The sequence below is a fragment of the Dermacentor albipictus genome, chromosome 9, assembly GCF_038994185.2.
Source record: "Dermacentor albipictus isolate Rhodes 1998 colony chromosome 9, USDA_Dalb.pri_finalv2, whole genome shotgun sequence".
NCBI classification, from domain to species: Eukaryota; Metazoa; Arthropoda; class Arachnida; order Ixodida; family Ixodidae; genus Dermacentor; species Dermacentor albipictus.
Genome location: NC_091829.1, coordinates 59,102,715 through 59,117,340, shown reverse-complemented (window position 1 = coordinate 59,117,340; position 14,626 = coordinate 59,102,715). Strand labels below are relative to the sequence as shown.

The 14,626-nt window shown below is 45.2% G+C and overlaps 1 protein-coding gene across 9 annotated transcripts in view; it reads left to right on the top strand.

The window, feature by feature from the left end:
• LOC135921383 (uncharacterized) overlaps positions 1–14,626 on the top strand; it is a 141,794-nt gene that overhangs the window by 80,469 nt on the left and 46,699 nt on the right. For 3 of the 9 annotated variants that reach the window (XM_070525984.1, XM_065455733.2, XM_065455727.2), the window contains exons 1-4: positions 12,849–13,143; positions 13,602–13,680; positions 13,773–13,805; positions 14,449–14,475. In XM_070525984.1, coding sequence (XP_070382085.1) covers positions 13,677–13,680; positions 13,773–13,805; positions 14,449–14,475 — 64 coding nt within the window. In that variant the 5' untranslated portion in view covers positions 12,849–13,143; positions 13,602–13,676. Of the gene's footprint in view, positions 1–1,015; positions 1,043–3,554; positions 3,572–6,747; positions 6,850–12,848; positions 13,144–13,601; positions 13,681–13,772; positions 13,806–14,448; positions 14,476–14,626 lie in introns of those variants that run through there. The other 6 variants (XM_065455728.2, XM_070525982.1, XM_070525981.1 and 3 more) reach the window with 6 other exon arrangements.

Here is a 14,626-nt window from a genome sequence, read left to right as displayed (position 1 = left end):
TTCCAGCACGCCACCTTCAGGATTTTACCAGGCGCCTCCTCATCTCGGAGGTCATCCCATGGGGCCATGCGCTCTGAGATGCGCGCATCAGCTCCGGCGAGCGAAAATGCGACGTTTTTTCTTCATTGCGCAGCTTTTCGTGACTTTACCGGTCGGATTTCAAACGTGACACTTCGCACGGGTGCTCATATACGTGTACACTACCTTAATTCGGCGTTTCTACACTGCCCAATTTTTTTTTTTGCAGCTGGCCTTGTGACGGTGTCGCGCGCTTGCCCTTGAAAGCGACCGTGAACGCTGTTTACAAAACGCGACTTATTACACAATTAAAAGTTGATTTGAAAGAAATGCCCTTGTTTGAAAAAAAAAGTTATTATTTACGCTTTTTGGCGACAAGAGACCTATCGAGGCTGTAGCATAAGGTGCAGAAAAAGTGCTACAAAAAGGTAAGATTTTTTTAGCATCGAGCCGAGGTTTAGGCTACAAACCGAATATGGAAATCGGTTTGACCGTTATCTGTTCCAGACAGATAACGGCGCTTGGATGTGTCGTGTTTCCACGCGTCTGGCTACGCGGCAACGGCATGGTACAATCAACGCTCAGTGACGCAGATTTAGATAGCGTCACTGAATGCATGGACTTGTACAAAAATACTCGTAAAGTGTTTATGAAAATAAAAATTTTGTATTGTGAGAAAGTGTTGCGCCTCTGAGAAAAATGCTACAAGTGTCGTCTGCTACCAAGCCTGCTCGCTGCGAACGCGATATTTTTCTCGCAGACGACAGGCACTTGCGCACTCTGTCGCTTTTTCGAAAGGCTGCGTTGGGCGTCACGATTGCTGATTGTCTTCAAATACATTTAAGCACATCTGCTGCAGTGCTAGCTAGGACGCTTGTGGCCAACTACCAGTATGCTTCATTATATTTTATATTGACGTACTGCTTCTGAAACGGCCGCCAGCAGCTGTTATGGCGTGGCTTTGCACTTACCCATTTCGAGACAGCAGACTACAGCCAGGAAGCAGCAACCTTTTATACCACAAGTAAGTTTGTGTTTCAAAATCCAAAAAAGCACGTTTCAATGAGCACATAAACGAGCAATGCGTAATGAAGCCCTGAATAACATTTTGTTGTCAATCCACTGGAAATACAAATGTATATGTCTTCCTTTGGCTCTTCCGAAGTACGTAACGCTACAGCGCCAACCTAACACGCTTTTAACAAACCAAGGTCAAAAGGGTCGAAACACGTTCTTTCAACGTTTACGATGCCGTCGCTTTGTGTTACTATAGTGCTATGGCACTATAGTAACACAGAACACCTATATAAACTTAGAGAAGGGAAACTGTACCTTCCACAGTGCCACGGAAGTCATAGAGTTTTCCGCTACATTACCTAGAGGGAAATTTAGCGCTGCTGCGCTGTGGTATGCATGGGAATGCCGGTATGTTGTGACTTCGGATTGGCATCGTTCTCGGAGGCCCAGGCAAGCACCGTTCCATCTGTCACAATGATTAATTTTTTGGTAAAACAGCACGTAAAAAGTTGATTTACCTTTATTATCACACAAAACCATGTTTTGTTTAACTATGAGAACTTGTTATTGCATGTACAATTATATGAAACGTAAAAAAGTATCAGCGGGCCGCTAAAGTTGGAGAATAGACGAGAAGATTTGTGCTTGCTTTGGAAGGGTTTGTCGTCTGTTCTTGCTTTTCTTCGCTTGGTTATGCATTGTATAGGTGAGTAAACTTCACTGGAATATGTAATATGCGTGAACGGAAATGTTTTATGAAGATTTTACTTTAAGAACGCGTTATTTGGGTAGCCATATCCACGTTTTAGACGAATCCTCTAACAACACCACCAAAAGAAGCCTCGCAGAAACATATACCGTCATTCCCATGACGGCACGGCGCTCCTTAGGAAACTCGCATAGACGGTGGCGCCAGAATTGATTCATGTTACACGAAGTCTTCCTTTCAATTTTTCATTTCCTTACATCTCCAGGAATGTAACTACCTTCCCTCAGGTATGGTAGCCATCACCGTTACCAAACTTCTTGCAAAGCTGTAGCTAACATTGTTTAATCGGGATAATTACTGTGTTACCAGAACTCACTGCACTGGTTTATTTGCTTTACTCTACTAATTTGTAACCACTCCCCTCTGTTGTGCCATATGGCCATGGGGGTATCTTAAATAAAAAAAATTAAATGAGCAGTGACTGCTACAGTTTTAATCAACATGAAGTAGCCTTTCCTCAAAATTGCACTAAGTGCGTTTAATGGTCAAATTTTTTTCTTATTTTTATGTAACAAATTATTGTCAGTGAGCACGTGATACCTGGTGCAAATACCCGTCAATCTGATTTGTAAGCAGCAGGTAACAGAGTAACAGAGTAACAGGTAACGAATTGAAAAAAAAAACAAGTCTGCACTACACGTGATACTTCTGCAGTTGGCATAAATGCCATTAAATGCAAGTAAGCTTGTATGTAAAATTTTAACGTTCCCGCTGGGTCCGATACAAAACTAGGCTGCTGCTTTCCTGATAGGGCTCACACCCCTCTATCTGGTAATCTTGCAAACATTTCATGCTGAGGCACGTAGTTCAAGAGGACATGTTGTCGCTATGGTGACCGTTGAGCAACCTATGGGTTGGCGTGGGCAACTTGCAGACCAATAATTTTTATTTTGTCCGTGTTCCTGAAAAGAGAAATGGTGACGCCATGACAAACATGCAAGCAAAAAATGGTGAAAGAAATGTTAGTAAGAAAATCATGGTTCCAGTTGAAGTGTTCAGAAACATACCTTGTAAGGACTTTGGTTCCTTGATGTTACTTCCAGTGGTGATACATTCACTGCTGTCTAGTATGTCCAGAGGCAATAGAGTCCAAAGGGATCAGCAAATGTCAGCAGTGTCTTGGAGGCTGGATTCGAAAAAAAGAGCCTCAATTAGTACGGTGTAAGTGTGAGTTTGTGATCCGTGTACGACTAAAAAGTGTACAAAACGGTTCATGAAAGAAAAGATGTGTGTGCGCGCACGCACGCACGCACGCACACACACGCACGCGCACGCACGCACACGCACACACGCACACGCACACACGCACACAACACTCTTTTGCGTGTGCGTTTCTTCCAATGGTGTCTTTGTGTGGGCTGTGCGTAGTGGAGCCTCAATTAGATGACAAATTTGTCTGTCAAATGCTAGGTAATAAACACAGTCATTTCATTATGTCTCAAGTGCAGTTAACCTAGCTATATCACCAGAAATACATTTGCCACTAATAATTTATCGCAGTGTATCATTTATGCAGAAAGCGGCAAAACTATTTATTATTTATGCTGTACTGAGTGTTAGCAATATTAGCAAAGTGGCAAAATAACAAGAGCCTAGATTGAAATGCCTTTAAAGACCAATAAGTTTATTATTATTATTATTATTTTCCGCATTTCAGAAATGACTACAGGAATCTGTTCTATCCACCCCGCACGAAAACTAATTCGAAGTTGAGGATGTGAAGCAGTGCTTTTTTACTCACTGGTGCACACGCCCCAAGGCTGCAAGGTAAATCAGTTTTCCTGGGTAGTCTCTTAACAGACTGTGCTCAGTTCCAGCCATAAATTTTCACGCTAGCTAGCACAGTTTTTTTTCCAAGCAACACGTCATTATGCGGCCAGACGCGGCAGACCTATAACGACGGAAGCCGTGCATGCAGCACATCTTATCATCTGTCAGATCTTATCACATATTTTCATCAGCTGCGGCCGCAGCTGATCAAGTTCACCTTCCTTAGACGCGTTCGCTTGGTGGCGGCTATGGAATGTCGGACGCTTAAACAGGCCGAGATATTATTGTTATCTAATTAGAAAGAACGTGCCTGACGCTGCTCAAATGAAACGACCACGCTGTTCACGCAAATATTACCGCCGTACAATTCGAATCGATAAACGGCGCGCACTGCAATCGATATCAGTGGGCTGCTGCTTATCACACTGCAGTGAGGTCTCGAAACCTTTATCAAAGTGATAATGGACAGACGTCAATAACGTAAGTCCAATAAAACGACGGTATGCTTATTCGTAAAACAATGACACGTTGACTATGTTCCTCGGTTATATGTAAATTCATAGACTAAACATTGAACCGTGTTGAGCACCCCTAGGAGAAAAACTACAAGTTAAACCATACGAACAAATTGCAGCAGCTCCTCTTGCTCACTTCATGCTGGAACGCGCCGCGGTTGACTTTTCGCCCTCTGTGGGGATCGCTGGAACTTGAGAAGATTGTGCGCGGTCTGATAGTAATTGGAAACCGCCTTTTCTCGCGAAGCGCTGCAAACGCAAGACCCGCCCGCCGTGGTTGCTCAGTGGCTCTGGTGCTGGGCTACTCAGCACGAGGTCGCGGGATCGAATCCCGGCCATGGCGCCGCATTTCGATGGGGGCGAAGACACCGTGTACTTAGATTTATATGCACGTTAAAGAACCCTAGGTGGTCCAAATTTCAGGAGTCCTCCACTGCGGCGTGCCTCACAATCGGAAAGTGGTTTTGACGCGTAAAACCCCGTAATTTAATTTTAAAACGCAAGACCAGGAAGTGCGATCTTGGTGCTCGTACTATAGCACAACGGAACGCGGGCGAAGGCCACGTGCGACGCAGTTATACTGGTTATACGCTACGCCGGCGCACGACAATCTGCAGCGTCACCCGCAACCAGCGTGACTGGCAACATTCGGCGCGCTTTGGCGTGCCAGACCAGAGGGCATCGCGCGCTGGCATGCGCTGGCTTGGGAGGCCGCGTTTCAGTTCGCGTGCAAAGAAGAGGTTGAGCTGAGTTTTGCGCCTTTGCCAAAAAAAAAATTACCGACGATTACGTTACTTCCTCATGCGAAATTTGAGCGCAGCAAATAAGCTGTTTCACCTTTTCGATAGATTGAGGCAAAGAAATCGAGCAACACATGTATGCGCTATCACAGAATTTTTTTTTATTTTTCACACGTATTCCTTTAACAAAGACTCCACTAACAGTTCTTGACAGTCATGAAGGAAGCTTTGTGGTCGGAGAAATAGACTGATATATGTTCGACTTGGTACACCAATGCTTGATTCTCAAAGACGAGATCTATACAAGTGCCTCGCAAGGTTGCCACAGCCGTGGGACGCGTTACGAGCGAGAAGAACGGGATGTTCTCCCGCATAAGTGTTAGGAAATTGCTGTTTGTCTTTATGTCAACATTCAAGTCCCCCACTACTAACATCGGTGTGGATCGATGGACGGTTAATGCGAGTTGCAGGAAGTGCACGACGTCTTTCGTGAGTGCGGTAGCGCACTCACGAAAGCGGTATCAGTCGGTCGCTGCTAGCGCTGGGGGGATGAAAGGGGGGCGGAGCTGGTTACGAGGCCGACGATAACGCCGACGACGACGCGAAACCCAGGAACGGACGCCAAAGAGCCATTTGTGTAGCCAGCCCTCCTCCACAGTCTCTCCTCCTCCCTTCCATCATCCTCCCTCGCCCGGAGAGCCGACAGCGCGCATGCGCGGCGGCGGAGCAGCAGATTCGTCGGCGAGCTGGTTACGAGGCCGACGACAACGCCGACAACGACGACGCGAAACCCAGGAACGGACGCCAAAGAGCTGCGCTCTAAAAAAAAAAAGTGGTCGCTAATGACCGCGCCCGTTTGCGCATGCGCCGTGGCAACAGCTCATCGCCCGCCCTGTTGTGAGCCGCGTTTAGCGCTCTGAGTATAGCTGAAGCTTTTCGGTTCGTCTCGCCGCAGTGACGGGCGATGTTATCTATAAGCTAGCACGAATGGTGCTGCCAGTTTCATGCCGTTTTCCGATATCGCCGGCGTCTGTGCTCTTTGCACTCCGCAGTGTCTTTAGGCTGTGTGCTAGAGCATTCGACAGCATTTCGCATCTTTTTCTTCGCACTGTCGCGTAGTGCGCAAGTTTACGAGAATATTGCAAAAAAAGGAGTCGTTGGATTTACGAAACACCGACATAATGAACTGTGCCGGTTTATGCTTCCTAGCTGGCGAGGTAAGTAATGTGTTTTACCTGCTGTGAACCTAACTAGCATTCAACTTTGTGAACCAACCAGGCCGACTTGAAGTACGTTGTTAATATTTACTGGTGGCCATAAAGTAAAATTATCCACGTTTGAATAACTGCGTCACGGCTACCTGTGACTACTGCGCCCCAATTTATTGCAGACGAGGTGACCGAAATTGTCTCGTTGCACGCCTGTCAAATTAAATGCGAAGCACTTCTTGGCGAAAATTTTCCGCTTTGACAGTATCTGTCTATAGCTAGCCGCGTACGTCTTGGTGCTCTCATGGTCGTTTCGTTAACATGGCACGTACCAAAATTAGCATAGTATGACAAGAGTGCATAAATATAAACGACAAATGAGTGCATACGTTTAAATAGAAATGATGGGTCATGCCATGAATATCATGACATGCGTGTCATGTAGGTCATGACGCAGCTCCTTACGTCTTGGTGCTCTCATGGCCCTTTCGTTAACATGGTATACACCACAATTGGCATAGTATGACAAGAGTGTATGACGAACGTAATTATAGGTCATTACATGAATGTCATGACATGCATGTCACGTAGGTCATGAAACAGCCGCCTACGTCTTGGTATGTACCAAACTTGGCATAGTAGGGCAAGAGTGTATGAAGCGCATAAATGATTCGTCAATACATGAATGTCATGACGTGCGTGTCATGCAGGTCATGAAACAGCTCAACTACGTCTTGGTGCTCGCATGGTCCTTTCGTCAACGACAGGCGACCGCAGTTCCTCTATCTCGAGCGGCCCCGCTTGCTGGACAAGTGAGCATCTGCGTTGGCAGCCACGTTGTCGTTGATGGCGCTACACAGGGCGTCCTTGAGCAGCGGGAAGTCGTGCTGACTCAGGGCGATTGGTCCTGATCTCGTGGTGCTTTTGCTTGCGTTTGCTGCGATTCTTCTTTCAACTCGTCTTCTTCGGATGACGTAGGGGAGTTGGAAGCGGTTTCAGAATCAGAATCAGAAAATCAGTTTATTCAAACGGCTAATCAGAAATACATGAGAATCATCTGGGCCCTTAGCCTTCTCGGCCAGACTTGGGCCCATGCAGGAAATGCGAAAAAATAATTATAGCGAGACAACTCAGTATTTTACACAGGATTCACGTAAAAGCAGTTATACGACAGTTATACACAAAGGCAGGCGAAATGCACAAGAAATTATACAATAGTTCGGAGGACAACATAAAAAATAAAAAAAGTAAAAAAATTGAAAAAAAGGAAGAATGCATCAAAGAGAAAACACGGACTTATAGAGGAGTCGAATATTGCTGGCTTCGGAAAAATTTTTTTATATCGGCGATTGAGAATTGACCTACTTTTAAGTTAGCAGGCAGCTGGTTCCAAATTTTAGCAGTGGCATAGGCGATAGTTCTTTTACCATACACATTATTAACAGCTGGAAGGTTAAATCGACAACTGAAAAAATTTCTAGTTGGATGGGATGGATATACAAAAACAGATGATGATAGTGGGATGTTATGGCTTAGTATATGTATAACCACACAAGCTAGTTTGAAATCCCGCATAGCAAAGAAAGGTGTAATGTCTAAGTGACGGAATAGCGGAGCGGATCCATCTGTGTGTCTACTATGTGTTATTATTCGAAGTGCTCTTTTTTGTAAAATTACTATTTGATTTAAGTACGTGTTATACGTAAGTCCCCAGGACTCCACGCAGTAGGTCATATTGTTTTGAAAAAGGCAATAATACAAAATTTTCAATGTGCGAAGCGGGAAGAACTTTCTAGCTTTTATTAGGATAAAGCAAGCCCGTCTCAATTTACTGCTTACTCGAATTATGTGAGGATTAAAATTGAGAGCTGAATCTAGTGTTATACCAAGATATACCTGTTGATCGACTCGTTCGAGGGGGTTTGCGCCTATTCGTAACTCATTTAAGCTATATGAATTTTTATATGGACTAGAGAACACAATGTATTTAGTCTTTGAGGTGTGTATTGTTAATTTATTTTGTAAAAACCACTGGCACATCTGAGAAAGATCACTATTAGCGTGCCTTTCGAGCATATTAGGGTCATGACTAGAGAAGAGAAGGGCTGTGTCATCAGCATACATAATAGTTTGGGCATAATTCAAAGCATCTGACAGATCATTTATGTACAAGGAAAAGAGTAATGGTCCCAATACCGAGCCCTGAGGCACGCCACAAAGGATGGAATGAACACTTGATACGGATTTGTCGATTTTAACACATTGCTTGCGACCAGAAAGATAGCTTTCGAGAAACTGCTTTGCCTGACCTCTGAATCCATACCGATGTAGTTTTGATAGTAGTATATCATGGTTCACAGTGTCAAACGCCTTTTTAATATCAACAAAAATGCCAACTACATACTCTTTGTTATTTAATCCTTTGTTAATAAATTCACTTAAACATTGTACAGCCGTGGAAGTAGATCTGTTTTTCCTAAAACCATGCTGGTTATCTACTAGTACGTTATACTTATCTGGAAAATGGGTAAAACGTTTCATCAATAACTTCTCAAATACTGTGTTAAGGGCACTAAGTATTGATATTGGTCGGTAGTTCTGGATGTCATCCTTACTACCGGACTTGTATATTGGTGTGACTTGCGCTATTTTAAATGCGTCTGGATATGTGGTCATGTAGAAGGATGCATTAAATAATTTTTCTAAATGCCCACTGAGTTCCTCGATGTGCTGTTTAATGACGAGTAAGGGTATCTTATCTTTACCTGGTGTTCTTCCTCCAGTCATTGTTTTAACGGTAGAAATGATTTCATCCTGAGTAATATCATCAAAAACAAACGAATTAAGTACAGGAGCTGGAAGCTCAGGGGCTTCGTGCATACTTAGTTGTTTCGCAAGAGTTGGACCTATATTACAAAAGTATTGATTGAAGTCTTCCGCAAGGCTTTCTGTGGTTCTAGTAGGTGGGATAATTTCTGGCAATATATGATCCTTCTCTCGAAGTGTAATGACCGAGTTTATTATTTTCCACATTTTACGCGGGGCATGTTGGTTGCTTTCTATAAGAGTTGTATGATAGTGCTTTTTGGATTTTCAAAGTAAGGCCAGAGCTTTATTTCTATGTATTTTATATTGTATACGATAGTATTCATTATCTTTGAACTGCTTGTGCTTTCTATACCATTTATCTTTAGTTTGTATAGCAGCTAAGACCTCAGTCGTTACCCAAGGACATATTGGGTCAGAATAATAAGATTTTGCGTTAACGATTGTTTCTGTAAAGCAAGATGAGATAACACTAATAAGGTGGTCGAATTCTTTGCTAATATTCTCACTGTTCTCAACATTGATCACTAGAGTGCGTATACGGTAACTTAATAGGCTGTGATCAATAGTTGTTTTCACGCGTTTCTTAATTTCTTTTTTGAGAGGAGAACACGATGCTAGAAGAAACACTGGAAAATGGTCAGAAATATCAGCATCAATAACGCCAGAGAAAGACAGTGAGGTTTCGAAATTGCATAGGATATGGTCTATGAGCGTCGCTGTGGAGGGGGTGACTCGAGTTGGTTGTGTTATTTGATTAAGTAACCCGTAAGACTCAATCAGGTTCACGTATGGTGCTGCATTGTCATTAAGAGTGTCGATATTAATATCTCCACATATTATCGCTGGATTATTCATAGAAGCGAGATGTTCTAGAGCAGGTTCAAAGGCATCCAGAAAAAGACTTATGTGCGAACTTGGGGAACGGTATAAAACACCTACAGTTAACTTGGAACTCAGTTCAAGGAATAGGAAATCATATGCCTCGGGAACCTGACATGTCAGTTTGGGACAATGCCTGAAAGGAATATTCTTGTGTACATACAAAGCAACTCCTCCGCCACGCGTCTTTGTTGGTCGCGAGAGATAAACTGAATTAAAATTCGGAATATTAAAGAATTCATCAGGTTTCAACCACGTTTCTGACAACGCGATTATATCATACTCAAAGGAATGGGATTTTAATAAAACCAGCAAAGAGTCAATATTTTTAGTTAAGCTTCTAATGTTGCAGTGTAGTATCTTCAGGTTATGCGCAGATGAAAAAGCCGAGTTCAGATGCGACACATTACACATTTCTGAAAATGGCTCACTTACTGCCGAGGCCACAAAATCATGCAATTAAATTCAAATCTTCCTCACAAGTGATGTGAATGACTGACGAGGTTTCAGTTTTCCGGACAAGAATTTTTCCATTGGAAACCCAGGAAAATTTCCACTGTTTTTCTTTCCTTTTCTGAGTGGTCTTGCCGAGCAAGATCTTCAGTTCCGGACATAAATGTTCATTTATGTAAATAGGATTGTCATCTTTGAATTGCAAGTTTAATGTGTAAAGTTTCTTCCTTTTTGCGAGTTGGAGGAAGTTGTCTCTGACTTTGCGAGATGTAAATCGGACAACAATGTTTGATTTCGTTTTATCTTTAGTTGATACGCGATGAACTACATCAATGTCAGATGCGGAGACTTCAGTGCCAAGTTTAGTTCCGAGTACCTGCACGGTATTTTCAAGGTTCTCATCAACAGTGAAAGGAAGACCCTTAATTTCCAAATTCATTGCTCTGCTGTATTGCTTCAAATCGATTATGTCCTTCTTTGTTGTGGCAAGTTCCTGCTTAAGGTGCAGGTTTTCTTTTTTAAGCTGATCATTGTCGTCTTTCAGAGTCTTGAGATCCGCGCAGGCACTTTCTAGCTTGGTCTTAAAATCATCAAAGGAATTACTAATATACTGAGTCGCTTCCTTGATTTCATCAAGGTCAGTCCTGATTGTATCAATTTTGTCAAGCTTCAGTGACATGTCCTGAACAATTTTCGCCAATTCTTTGATGGTGGTAGGTGCTTTTTCTCCCATCATAGAGCCAGAGCAGCGAGCGACTTAGAGTAGGTTCGTGCATTCCTTGCTTGCCGTGACATGATTTCCCTCGCAGAGCGCACATTTGATCGAGGTGCACACATGATCTGGGTTAGGGTTAGCTAGTCCACAGCCTTTGCAAATTGCGTCGTCGGGCGAGGGGCATACGTCGCCACGATGGCCGAGTCTGCCGCACACATGGCGATCTGCTTGCGGTAAAGGGAACACTTGACCAGGGCGTTGTTGTATCTGACATCGTTCGGGACTCGAAAGCCGTCGAAGGCGATGATGACCGTGCCAGTTTCCTTGATTCTCGTTGCCGCCAGAGCGAGCGGGTTGCGTGGGTTGACGATCTTGCGGTTTATGGAGTCCTGCGTCTCATCGAGCGGAACCCCTCTATAACGCCTTTGCACATTTCGTGCGGCGCCGTCCTATATGCAGTGGTTTCAAACGTTTGCTCTACTATGGAAATGCTGCGGATCCTGAGGTATTTTGCTGCGTTCGCTTTGTACGGTGTGCTGACCACCATGATGTTCTGCTTCAAATTGGGGCATATCGTGTCCTCGCTTCGCTCGGTAGATTCGATGCAAGCAGCCACGCAAATTGCTTTGGTGACCGTAAGTTGGCCTACCTTGGCTATGTTGATACCGCCACCTATGCGAATCACGATCTTGATGTCATCTTCTGGTAGCGCGGGCATCCTGCTTGCTTTGATCAAGGAGTTTCTGGCTGTTGAGACGGTTGCGCTCGTATTTCCTCCCTTTCGTTGGTGGTTAACGAGGCTGGGCTGGCTCAACGCAGTCTTGATTATTGACGGGCGCGGCGCGACGATATTCCACCCTGCGTCTGCGGTGAAGTCTTCCGGGCTCATGTCTTGGCCATTGACTTCGTATGCCATCGCTGTAGGGTCGTTCTTGGGTGCAAGGCTCGTTTGTTGTGATCGCTGGAGGCCACCACAGCCGGGGTGGGCGCGGGGACGTCTGGGGTCGGCGACGGCTTGGTCGGAGTCGAGACGGGCGTTAATGGCGGCGGCCGTACTCGCCGTTAGGCTTAGAGCCCGAAGCGGGGCGGCGAGAGCTGAAATCACTCGTAAAAAAGTCCAGAGGTCACGCACTTGCCGAAATGTGGTCTCCCTAGGTAGAAGAGAACCTCAAGAATCCGATTCCGAGTAGAAAAGGCACAAAACTGGGCAAAAGGCACATTAAAATTGGCGAGAAAGCGGGAGCTGGCGTGGACGCGTCCGCAGCAAGCACATGCTTCTTCTTCCTCCTCCTCCTAAATGCACCCACTTTAACAGAATGGAATCGCCACTCTTCGTTCATTCAAGCCTTCCGTCTACTTAGTCTAGAGCAGTGCGATCAAAAATGGCTGTTGAAAGGACAGTCACAGGACATGAGTCGCCCGAGCGTGCGAACGCTTGATATTCAGAATTCTAAAGCGTTTGCCGCTACGAGGAGGCGCCACCAAATCAGTTACGCGCGTTCGCAATTCGACATCCCGAACGCGCCTGTGCGAGGACTTTCCTCGCTCTCTTCTTTACAAAAGTCAGCCGATTTCACAGAGAGCCGTACAGTAGAGCGCAGAAAATTGTTTGCTATGTATAGCTGCAATGGGACAGAGGTATAACTTATTTGGCAAGAAAGGATAACCCAATAGCATCAAGAAAAGTTCTCAAAACAACCCTAGCGCTTTGAATTTCACGCTCACTCCGCCGTTAAGACACAGTCGCCGATGTCACCATGGCTCAGGTCACCACTGTGGGAAAAAGTCCACTGCTTCGAAGAATCAAACCTAGAGATCGCTGGTCTCTTACTTTAGGGGGCAAAACGTGGTAATAAACAGTGCCGGCAATGATTCTTCGCCGATCTGCCGAAGTGGGTATGCGCCACAGTTTCCGACGTCGTCTTTCAACGGCTGCCATCGCGCAGGCATTTCACGCGACCGTTGCGTGCCCCCGACCGTTGGGTGTCGTTCCTTCGGTGACGTGTGCAGCCGAGCGGACGTATACGCTCTTCGGGAAGCGCCGATCTCTCACCTCAAGCCACACCGCCTCTTAAGGTCGCCTGTTCCTCCTTTGACGTGTGAAATCTTCCAGCGCTTCGAAAGTAGGCCTCCGCCTCTGCACCGAGTGCGGTGTTCCAGATGATTTCCAGACGACAGGGTTCCAGACGACACGTCGCGCTGTAAAAAGCACCGCGTGCTGCCGCAGCACGTAAGCTATGCTATAGTAATTTCGGGAAATGCGAACGATGCTGCGCAAGGGGAAATGTCACTCATGGAAAAACGTAGCCCGTTTGCCTTAGGCATTCCCGTTTGGCCGTTAGAGTGGTTGCAGAACTTCCAGACGTCGTGCCAACCTTGCTCCCCTGATTTGCCGGCTGGCAGTTTCTTGCAAGTGCGTTAGGCCTAACGCAATTTGCTCCGCTCGTCCCCGGTTTTAACTTCCAAGCCCTAACGTCCTGATTGGCGACGATCATTGCCATAGTATATAAAGAATTCTCGTGAATGACGACGCATATGTGAGTTTGCGTGAGCATGCGTGCGTTCGTGCTTGTTTGCGCGCGCCGCTGGACACATGATTTAACAACCTCTGTGCAAAAGTCTATAGCGGTGTTGTTCCTCATGCGTTTTGGTCTCGATCTTTATACGCTTTGCTTTAACTCTTCGCAGTGCACCCCTGCTGAAGATCCCCTGCCTCTGTTCCTGGACCGTTCTCCGGCTTCGAGCGAATAATCCACTCCAGCCATGAGTAAGTCCTGGTAGCCACTACCAGTTTCGAAATGAATTCGCCCGTAACGAGCTCGAACGTGTTTAACGCCCGATTCCCTTTTTTTTCTGCAGCTGAGATGTCTGAGATGTCGTCAATCGGAGGCGGTGAGTTCGATCGTCGAGCGCATGGCTCTTTTCAAAGTCACTTTTGTTTTCGTCCTTGTTTTCGACCCCGTGTGTCGGCGTGCCATTTGTCATAGTGCAACTCCGAGTCTGCTTAAAGGCGCCAGTTTTCATTTTCGCACACACATTGATATGAGTTTTTTTAGTAGTCTTGATAGTTCTCACATTTTCGTGTTTTCCTTTTTTTAATGTCTGATTGTAACTGGACCTGGCAACAAACGTTCAGTGGTAATAGAAGCTGCAGCTTCAGTCTTAGGCGTCGAAACGCTGCGTTTTTTAAACTATTGTTGATGTGGTAGGTTTCGCTCCGTTACTTTTACTTCAATCAGCGCTATCGCAGTTAACTACTCCTTCGGTGTGGTTGTCCTACAAGGCTTTTACAGCCTTGTATACGTTGATGTATCATTGTTTTATTGAAACCACCAGTATTGTTTAACTTCCCTTTGGTATAATATGTGTATATATTGTGCACCGACACTGACCACGGGCGGTGATGCCAGACCGGAGAGGGTGAAGCGAGAAACCGAGAAATTACTTAAGCAGAACAACAAATGAATTTCCCTTGATGCGGATACCTTGTAATTTTTCTTTTTGTTGGCATAATTTTGCTTTTTCGCATGTCCAGACGGGCTCTCCGGGATTGAGTCGTCGGGTAAGAACTACAGTTAAAGGCGACGCCTTTCCTTTTTCTGCTTCTTTAAGTTGATAACCAATGCGACACCGCGATTGAGAAACATACGTGTATGCACGTGCAGGCGACATTTGGGATTCTTCGAATAGCGGATATGAAGGAATGCGTGGAA